We start from the raw sequence: 10,866 nt of genomic DNA, 5'->3' as shown, positions 1-10,866 counted from the left end.
TGAATCTTTGAAGCAGAATATTTCTGATTATTCCTAGAGCATCCTCTATTAGATTCAGTGGATATTATGAAATTCTTCACCTGCCTTCCTCTCACCCCAATAATTTTGATGATTTTTAAAGAGAAAAAAATCACATAGCATTCTTTAATTTTTTCTTTTTTTTTCTTTTGTGAGGCAATTGGGGTTCAGTGACTTGCCCAGAGTCACACAGCTAGTAAGTGTTATGTGTCTGAGGCCTGGTTTGAACTCAGGTACTCCTGACTTCAGGGTCAGCACTCTATCCACTGCACCACCTAGCTGCCCCCACATAGCATTCTTAGTGGGAGGGTGTTACAAATATTGACAAGATGTCTGGACTTTTCCCTAAGGGATAAGAATCATAAGCACCTTGTCTAATTTCTGGCAAGCACTCATTCTACACGAATCAAGAGATATGGCAGAATCACAAGACAAAATCTCCTACTGGGAGGCACACTCAAAAGCAAGCGGGGGGGATATTGTACCTGTTTTATCCAGGAGACATATCTAAGGTAGAAAAGATGGCTACAATCTGACTATAGCCAGGAAATATCAACTGATCATGAGAATGAAGATATAAGTGAAGAAGTCTGCTTCTACCTCATTGCTGGACATCCAGGGCCATCTCCAGGTATTCTGATCTATAGCTTACCACTGGACCTATGGCTCTGAAAGAGAAAATGAGGCTCATGACTTTGCACAGCCCTCCCTCACTTAAATCCAGTTCATTCACAAATCATGACATCACCTTCCTGATGTCATGGTCTTCTTCAACAACGAAGGACAGACAACAACCTGTGAGTAGCAGCAGCTGCCCCACAAGGGACCCAACTGGCCAGTTCCAGTTGGGTAACGAAATTCCTTCCTTCCCTCCCTCCTCTCCCTCTGTCCCCATAAGGAATCATACCCTTACCTGCAGGTGCTCTGCCCAAAGGAATACAAATTTTTATCACTGAAACTTCACATGATACCTTGGGTTTATGGGCTAGATTTCCTTTTTAAGGACCATCCCTTAAACTGAAATCACTGTGGCTCTCATTGATCGGCCAACAACAGGTCCCAGCCCAAGCCTCATTTGGTTATTGTTTAGACTCTGATGTCTCAGAGTGAGTGTAAATAGCAATTGTTTCTATTTTGGCCAGAAGCCCTGAAATTCTTCCCTTTCCTGATTTTTTTTTTTCAGAGTAGCTAAAAGACATCATTCCACACCTCATTTCTTCTTACCCAGCCTTAATCTTGAAAGGGCGTTGTCTCAGACAAGCTAAGACCTGGGAAAGGCCTTAGCTTAAAAAGGCCAAGGTCTCCCACTGTATCTGGGGCCATCTCAAGTCATCCTGATCAATATCTTGCCACCAGACCCAGACGGCTCCAGAGGACAGAGTGAGGCTGGCGACTTTGCACAGCCTGGCCTCAATGAAATCCAATTCACTTACAAGTCATGATATCGTCTCCCCAATATCATGGTCTTCTTTGAGAACAAAGAACAAACCAACAAAAACAGCTGGACATTACTGGATAGCCTACATCATTCTTCTAGCACTGGGGATAGTATCACGTAGCTACATATTGCCATCTACTGACCATCCTTGTAATAGGCTCTCCTTGGATCTGGGAGATTGAGAAGAGTTTTTCTTGGGATAGGGGGAACAAACCAAACTGAAAACTAAACAGTCCACGTGAAAAGAAATCCAATTACTAAAACCTGAAAAGTAGTAAAATATAGAGAAAATGAGCAACAAAGCTAAAGTATTTTATTAATAATTTATTGTCAGTAAGAAAGACTGGCTAATGGTAGTTTTCAGTAAAAACCTTTACAAGACCATTGCATCACAAATATACAGACACTATAAAAACTGTGTCCTGGTGGTTTTGGTTCTAAACAGGTATGCAGAGGGTCCCCATTACGCTTTCCAATAAGGGAAAAATGTGTTTAATTCTAAAATACAGCAACCCATTTAAGACATCTCCACGTACCGTGTCTGACCTAGAAAATACCAGGTCTCCTTTCATCTTATATACAGCTAGTATTGCAAGAATACGGTAAAATGTTTTCATGAAGAGTCGTACCCACAATGGAAACTGACATAGAGTGAAAAACCAATAATCAAAAACAAGGCTCTGGACAATGACAGAATAACACCACTAAGATTCAGTGGAAAATGAACTGACAAAATATCTACAAAATCTAATTTAAAAATTATTAAAAACAAATATGTACATAACATTTACAAAAAAAAACCAGAAGAAGTTAATATAATGAAATCTAGATTAATCAAGCTAAAATGGCAATGAGGTCTGGCTGATTTTTGCTTTTATTACTTTAACATAGACAAAGTAAATTTAAAAAAAAACAACCCACATTTATTAATGGCACAGCCAATGGAAATCTTAAGTTCATCCACTCACACACAGTAGGTCAGGAAATGGAACCCAGGTAACATGTGGAAATGAGCTGCGTGATCCAGGGCAGCCATGCCGGTTTCAGCTCATAGAAAACAAAGCATTCAAGCGCTGCTGCAAAGAAAATTAAGATATTCATGATATCGGTCTAGAATATAAGTTCTCAAAAGTCCAGGCACTTTTTTCACTCTAGAACGTGAGTGTCAGACTTCTGTATGTTGTTGTGTATCCAGAGAAGGAATGGTTACATCTTCAAAATGGCCATCCTCTCCACTCTCATAGTCACTCATCATGACCTCTGACTCCATTTCGCAGCATGCTGACACATCGGAGCATGAAGCCGTCGAAGCGTACACAGACATGGACATGTTGTCTACGGTGGGTGCTTCAAAGTCTCTGTTATAACCTGAAGGGTAAGGGGCGAAGGGTTCTCTACAACTACTGTGCTCCCCATTTGCTGTCTTTTGAGGTTCAGACATATCTACAGGATAAAAATTGGGGAGAAACTGGTTGAAATTGAACCTCTGCCGGTTTTTTGTGGAAGAGCCCAAGCTATGTACTGTAGCAGGCATGTCTTTGGGGGGTTGTATTGATTCAAACTGATCACTGAATTCTGGTGGCAATGGTGGTAGTTCATCGGGTGCAGGGAAATCTTCTGGGGGTGGTGGGAAGTCACTTTCAATGTCATAACCTCCTGGGTAATAGTCTGTATCGAGTGCACTTGGGTCTGTGTAGAGGGGGGTTTGCTCATCAATGACCTCATAATTAGGAAACTCCTGTATGTCTGGAAGTGGGACACTTGGCATCCAATCGGAAGTATCCCAGTGATAACCTAGGAAGAGGAAAAATGGTACAAAGTGGAATTAAATGTTTGAACATTTCTTTCTTATAAACACTGAAGAAAACTAGAGACAGTGTAGTATTAAGACATGCTTTATTTTTAGGTTAATTTGTTCAACTGCACTGAATTCCTTGGGGACAACTGGTCCTTACCCATACAGAACTGTTTCATGATGCAAAAGCTTACTAGGCCCCAGCTCTATTTCTGAAAGTTAGACTTTTATGGATACATACAACAGCCAAGCATACAACTAAGCAATGCACAAAAAATGGAATTGTGTATAAAGGATTCAGAAGCAAACAAGACCCAACCCAACATGCTTACTACAAATGGTATTTTCATGACTAGAATCCCTTTTTTGGTGAAAATACATCTTAGTTTAGTTTTGGACTTATTTAATCTTGAGGAATATCTGGTCCAATTTCAAGCATGAATTCTCATCGTGAAATTTATTCATTAATTGAGCAGCCTAAATACATACTTAAAAGCCTTCGAGTCAATCTTGAAAATACAAGATGCTAAAGTAAAACCAAAACAAAACAAAAACTAAAATGTGCAATATCCTGAATAACAACTATTATTTTTGCACATGCAAGCAAGCCAGCTTTATCCCTACCCCTAGGGGGAGAAAAATCATTCCTTTCTCATTTCTATCTATGAAGATTCTACTTCTTTAAAGATCTTCTCCATAAAATCAGTCCTCTATTCCCCGCTAACAAGAGCTAACTAATAAGGTTCTCTTCCTTCTTCAGACCTTCCTAGGATCTTCTGGATCAAGACATCTATCTTCACAATCAGAAAGATTTGGTTTCAAATTCTATCACACTCAAAAACTGGGCTTGTGGTCCTGGGCAAATCGTGTCTTGGGTGCTTCTCCCAGACAACGTTCTAAAAGCTGAGAGTGGAGGGAGGAGTTCCTAAAACCACTAAAATCACAGGTTGGACCATAGTCCCAAAAGTAAATGTTGTCTGAACCTCTCCTTTGCGATTATTACAACCCTACCTAAGGCTGTACTTGTGTGTTTATGCTGTAGGTCCACTATTACACTGTATACTCTTTGAGGGCAGAAACTATGTCTTCTTTATTTAGAAAAACATGGTCATAAGTGCTATACACTTAATGAATGTTGTATCTACTTAATGCAGGAAATGAAGTAAATAAGTGAAATAAAATCAGTATTCAGGTTAAACCTTTACATAACAGACTTTTAAAAAAAAGTGAACACCAATGAACAACTGCATGCATAAGTCACCTTTTGATTTGGTGAGGTCAGGTGCAGCGAAAGATTCTTTAGACGGCAAAGTAAAAAGAGAAGAAAATATTTACAATTAGGAATCAAACAGGAAATGTAATTAAGAAGCAATAAAGATACAGCAGCTGCTGGTGGCAGCAATGGGGAAACGGGGTTCTATATAGACCCTTCACCACAAGAGTTTAGTTATCCTACTAAAAGTAAGGGTTATTATAACAAAGATGAAGTATGTTGGGAGGGAAGAGGGGACAACAATTGCTATGCAGTATTAACATTCTCCTTAAACAAGTTATTTTGCTTTTCTTGTGATTTGGGAATCTGCATTTGGAAGAACAGGTTTCATTAACAGAACTGACGAAAATGAGCCAACAAAAAATCTAACTCTAAGCAATTAGAATCATACACTTATGGTGCTGAAAATAAAATGGATATGAATTATTAGCTCTAAGTGCCTGCAGGAACACAATAATTAGCAAGGTTTTAAACTCTATTCTTTTAAGTCATGCATAACTCCCCCCAGAGTCCAAGACAATGAAAAACCACAAATGCACTGCCAGAGTATTCAACAAAAACGAACAATTCTTAAGACACCTGTGACCAACTCCAACGGTTCTTTCCAAATCCTGCTCATTAAACATGGAATGCAATGTGATTTGACTGGCCTCTTTAACGTTTTTCACCAATTTCTCAGAAAATAATCTTAACAAGCTATTTTCTTTCTTCCAACCTGTAATTACATACATACTTTGATCAGTATAACAAAGAAACCATGACATGGCTGTGAGTTAAGTCTGGAGCATCTCAGCAAATAGAATTTAAGGATTAGAGGCAACCCCAGTAATCATTATATAGTTCAGCCTATATCTTGAATAGGGATCCTCCATATCACATTTCTGTTAACAGATGCTACCAGAAGACCTCCAGGTGCAGAACTCACCACTGTCTGAAGATGCCCAATCCTACTTCTGGAAAGCTCCAATGGTTAAGGAAGGTTTTGCTCATTTTAGGTTGAAAACTACCTTTTTCTTAGAAGTTAGTTCCCCCTAATTTATACCTTCTGGGACTAATTAAAAAAAATTAGTGTGGGAATATAGAAAGAATGCTGGATTTCAGGTCAGTAGGCCTGAGCTTCTAGAATCCCCATTCTGCCATCAGTCACATGTTCTTGGGCAAACTATTTAATCTCTGCATGGGCCTCAATTTCCTTTTCTCTAAAGTGAAAGGTATGACATCCTTTCCACTTGTAAATCTTCAAGTCTACGAAGATGAATGCTTCCTTCATAACAGCCTATCAGGTATCTAAAAGCAGCTAGCACATCCCTCCCTGCCCCCAAGTTTTGCCTTCTCTAGGCTAAATATTTCCACTTCCTTTAACCAGCTATGTTCAGTCTACTGTTTGAAATAATATATGACAAGCATATATTATAGCTATCTTCTGGAAAACTAAACTCATCACAACTGAAAATATCTTAGTGACCCTACCAAGGGTCTTAAAAACGTTTATTTAACACAGTGCATGCCATAAATTAAGTGCATTTAAATTGTGAGTTCCTTGAGGGCAGGGAATGTCATTTACCTTTCTTTGTATCCCTAAGACTTAGCACAGTGACTGGCACATAGTAGGTGCTTAATAAATATTTATTGTTTTAGTGGAAAGATCACTGGCTTTGGAGTCAGAGGACCTGGATTAAAATCCCAGCTCTCCCAAATCACCTAAACTCTGTGACCTTGGACAAGTCCCTTTACCTCACACTAAGGATCAGTTTTCCCAAGTATAAAATCAGGGATTTGGCCTTTTGGGACCTTTCAGGTCCCTTCCAGGTCTAAGTAGGTCATCATCCTACCATCTTGTTACACACAAATCCTTAAGTTTTAAGGAAATACACAAGATGAAATCCTAGTTTTGCTTCTCTGAACTGTATCAATAAAGGGTGTTTGGCATATATTCATTTACTGAGAAATGCAGAGTGGATGGTATGTGAGAATTCTAGCCAGGAGCATTTGGGTTCAAATTCTTCATCTGAATGATATTTTTGAAACTGTGTGACCTTGGCATCAAGTCACTAAGCTTCAGCTTTTTGATGTGCAAAATAGGAATAACAACATATGCCCTATCTACCTCACAGAGTTGTCAACCTCAAAGAGCCATGTAAAACATCACCTATTATCACAGTACATAACAAAAAGGTCAGAGACAGCCACTAGACCAAATCTGGGCTCTGTTGATTGTTCCCTTATCTAAAGAGGCAACTGACCCCCCAAAATACGCATGGTGCTTTTCTTAATCTGGTAGCCCACCAGGACCAGTAGGACATTTTTTCCCTCAGGAAATTAGACACCCTTGTATTTAGTACAGTGCTTACTTAGCACAGTGCCTGGCACATAGCAGGTGCTTCATAAATGTTGACTGATTAACTGAGTGAGGAATTACAATTAGGAACTCTGGGTTTTAGAAACAGTGACTTTTTTTTCTGACAGCCAAATTTGGCATGAAACTAGTCTATTGTGCCACACTATTTAAAAAGTTCTAGAACACAAAATTCCCAAATTTAATAGAGGCTCCATCAAGTATGGACCAATTGCTGCCATCAATAGGAAATGGGATGCATGTAGTATGTTGCTCTGCCTCAGTTCAGGTAGGACGGTATATAGCGGAACAGCTCTCAGACATTTTGATTCAGAGACGTCTTTACATTCTTAAAACTGAGTGTTGATCCTCCAATGGACTTTTGTGTTGGTATTATCTATGGATATTTACCATATTAGAAATTAAAACATACGAATATTATAAAAATAGTTTTGACCTCAATGATACTCCCCACCAGCCCCCCACTATCCCTCCTACTTCCTCTCCTGGACCACATTTTGAGAACTCTTGGTGTAGTAGATAAGGAGCTGGACTTGGAATTAGGAAGAGCTGTGTTCCAACCCTGACTGTACTTACTGGCTGTTATCCCTGCAAACCTCTAAATCTCTCTATCTCCTCCCGTCCCTTGCTCCAGGTAACTAAATTATAGAGTAAATAAAGACGTGAATTCATAGGAGTTTTCTCATACTGATGAAATCACAAGGTTGGTCCCATCCTATCCCAATCATTCAAATCAGTCTTTTGGAGACTATCTTTTCCTTTTGTTTTTTAACAAATATGGTCATGTAAGCTAATTTTCATGGAAATATTAACCATTCACCTTTAATGTAAATCTCAGAACTTATTCTCTGATGCCAATGCCCAAGACTCCTAGCCCTAAAATATCCCAGGGGGGGCCTCAGCAGCCACTTGGGAAGAAAGCAGGATGATTTACTCCTGTTTTAGGGCTTGTGAATAAATACATTTAACAAACATATATCACAGAAAGTGAGTTTTGGTTTCGTTTTTGTTTTGTTTTGAGCGCACCTGAATTAGAGAGGCTTCTACATGTCTTGGTACCAACCAAAGAAAACGACGACAGTAACACTACACGTGGAATTGCTTCCTCCATATCTTACAAACATCAAAAAATGCACATATGTAAAAAGAGGAGACAATAAGAGGTCTTTCACATTTTTTACTAGCATTATGGATCAACAACGTGAACATTACTCTTTCTGTAGTGTCTGAATATGAAGCAGACTCTGATAGGCTTGGACTGGTCCTTAGAACTTATCTAGACCAATCTCCTTAATCTCACAGATGAGAATACTGAGATCAAGAGAGAACAAAGGTAGAATAAATCAATAGTAGAGACAAAGTTCTAACCTGACTCTCCTGACAGTCTAGTGTTAGTTCATTCACAGCTACTAAAAGAAGAAGTTGGCAAGTATTTTTTTCAATCTTTCTGAAATAAAGTCTTCTGAAGACATGCTTACTGACTCCCCTTGATACATATAATACATCCAATGCAAGCAAAAAGATTTCACACAAGACACATTTTGAGGACGACTTTGTTAACATAAAGCCAATCATTAAGCCACTGTACCTATGGAGCCAGTGTAAACAATGAAAAGCGAAGCTTCTATGGGTGAACGTGTACAGATAGATACCTTCTTTATCCACCATGTCAACGTCAACGACAGCATTGACAAGGTGTATTACCGTCACCAAGGAAGCTTGTAAGGGGTGCAAAAGTTAGGAAAAACTAGCGTTAGTAGGAGTATGAAACAAAACAAGAACAAGAGTGATTCTATCTACAAGGGATGATTCTAACATCGCAGTCACTGCTATCTGTCATTAAAGCATAAACTTCCTAGCTTAGTTTTTTTCTCAATAAGCTGCCTCAGCTATACTTCTGACACTTTCCTCGTCAATTGCCTTCTGTTAAAGTTCCGTTTTTCTTTCTGAGTAGTAAGTACAACAACAACGGCAAATTTGAACGTCCAATTTCTTAAAAGTTAAAAGTCAGCATAAGCACATGGTTGAGTTTCTTCTTAATTTAAACATCTCAAGAGCTAAACATATCAAGTTTTAAGAGGCAACTAAAATTTTAATTCAATTCAACAAACAGTTTAAAATCACCTATCATCTGCAAAGCATTCTCTTAGATGGAGGGAATACCAAGATACATAAAACAAGGTCCTTGACTAGAATGGATTTACAGTCCAGTAGGTGGACAATGTATGTACACAAATCCCTTTAACATGAAGTGCCTTGGAGAATTCAAAGAGGCATGAAGTTTAGGGGAAATAGCATTTCAATTGTGGAGGTATAGGGAGCCGGCACCTGACCCGGCTTTGAAAGAAGAAGAATTTTTAACCAATGGGGGAAATGGAAAATGTCACCTGCGGGCATGAGAGATGGGAGGTAGGAGGACAGACTGTCAATGGGAGAGATAAGAGTTAGGGAGTAAAGTGAGACTATTAGAATTATCTAGGAGATAGAGAATGCTGAAGAAGGTTGGTTTCAGCGGGAGTACAAAGAGCTGTTATGAGACAGAATCAAATGGATTTGGGTACTGATTACATATGGGATTGGAGATGGGGCTGAGAGGGAAGAGTCAAATGTGTCTTTGAGGTATAAACTTGAGTGAACAGGAGGCTCAGAGTAGTTTCAAAAAAATAGTGAAATAACAGGCAGCTTGATAAGGGTTTTTAAGAGGTGAGGTGGGGGAGCAAGTAGATAATGACCTCAGTTTCAAACATGTTGATTTTGAGGTGTTGTCATGATATACAGACAGAAATGTTTAACAGCTGCTGAAAATAAGAACTCCCCAGGAGAAGTCAGGCATAATTTTAAAAGTCATGTTTATAGAAGTGATGTACAGGTGGAGGTATCTTACAGAGACCTCATAGGTACAGTCCCTTAATTTTATAGATGAGGAAACTGAGATCCACAGAGGTCAAGTGATTTGTTCAAGAATACAAAGGCAGTTAAGTGGAAGATCCAGAATTTAAACCAGTGCAGTTCTTGTAAGTCTAAATTTTGGACTCTTTCACGTATTAGATGCCATCATGGACTTATCACAGAAGTCTTAAAATAAAATAAAAATCAAGTATTTTTTAAGGCATGAAAACTAAAAATGAACCTTTTTAAAAAATCTGCATAGTTAAAATGCTTATTTTACTCTATTGTTGAATATATTCCCAATTTTTCCTATTTTATTTTTTTTCATGTTTCAATGGAGTATGGTTGGCTATCAGTGCTATTCATGATGGTCAAAAACCAGATAAGTAAACTTCTTTATCTCCTGCCTTAGAGTCCCCATGAACTTCCTTCATTACAAATCCAAAGGAACTGCTTAAGAAAAGCAGTTTCTTAAACTCCATTCCCAGTAAGTACTAACAGGATCCATGTGGGAACTGAGGCCATAGCAAAAGGGGAGAGGAAAAGAAACAGACAAAATCTTGTAATTCAAGAAAAATGTCCATGGAAGCTGTGTTAGAATTTTCTGTCTACTTTAAAAAGGGGAACTGCTGTGTTTACTGTTTGTTGATTATAAGAAAGCATCTGGAAAAAAGAGAAAAGAAAAAAAAAATCTGACCCAGCCAAGGAAAATGCAGCCTTGGCTGTTAATGTGAAACTAAACATTCTCCACGTATGTTAAGATCATACGAGAATAATGCGACCAGAGATAATTTTATTCAACAATCCTTAGGGCATCAATATTATCCAATGCACAAACCAAGGACACCCCTATTCATTCAAGATGTTCACCACTGTTTCGTAAGATATCTGGTGACAAACAAATCCAAATGGAAAAGGGATTTCCTATAGATAGAGAGGTTCTACTAGATGACCTTTCTTGAAGGTGTTATGATAACTGTATCAAGCCTCATAAGTACAGAGCTCCCTCAATGAAGTTTACAGCCACTCAAAAGAACTTGACCTCGGCATCTATACAGGAAGAAGCACATTGCCTAGATGATGATAGTAGCTATTTC

The 10,866-nt window shown here is 38.6% G+C and overlaps 1 protein-coding gene across 3 annotated transcripts in view; it reads right to left on the bottom strand.

The window, feature by feature from the left end:
• Positions 1 to 1,765: 1,765 nt before the first annotated feature.
• The window catches only part of FAT1 (FAT atypical cadherin 1), a 170,804-nt gene continuing 161,703 nt past the window's right edge, over positions 1,766 to 10,866 (bottom strand). For 2 of the 3 annotated variants that reach the window (XM_020968485.2, XM_020968486.2), the window contains exons 27-28: positions 4,513 to 4,548; positions 1,766 to 3,250 (exon numbers count right to left, since the gene is read on the bottom strand). In XM_020968485.2, the coding sequence (XP_020824144.1) occupies positions 2,622 to 3,250; positions 4,513 to 4,548 (665 nt within the window). In that variant the 3' untranslated portion in view covers positions 1,766 to 2,621. The remainder of the gene's footprint in view (positions 3,251 to 4,512; positions 4,549 to 10,866) is intronic. The other variant, XM_020968488.2, reaches the window with a different exon arrangement.

Source organism: Phascolarctos cinereus, unplaced genomic scaffold, assembly GCF_003287225.1.
Source record: "Phascolarctos cinereus isolate Bilbo 61053 unplaced genomic scaffold, phaCin_HiC Scaffold_9;HRSCAF=440, whole genome shotgun sequence".
Taxonomy (NCBI): Eukaryota; Metazoa; Chordata; class Mammalia; order Diprotodontia; family Phascolarctidae; genus Phascolarctos; species Phascolarctos cinereus.
Note: the sequence above shows the minus strand (reverse complement) of the source record. Positions and strands in the feature narration are given on the sequence as shown.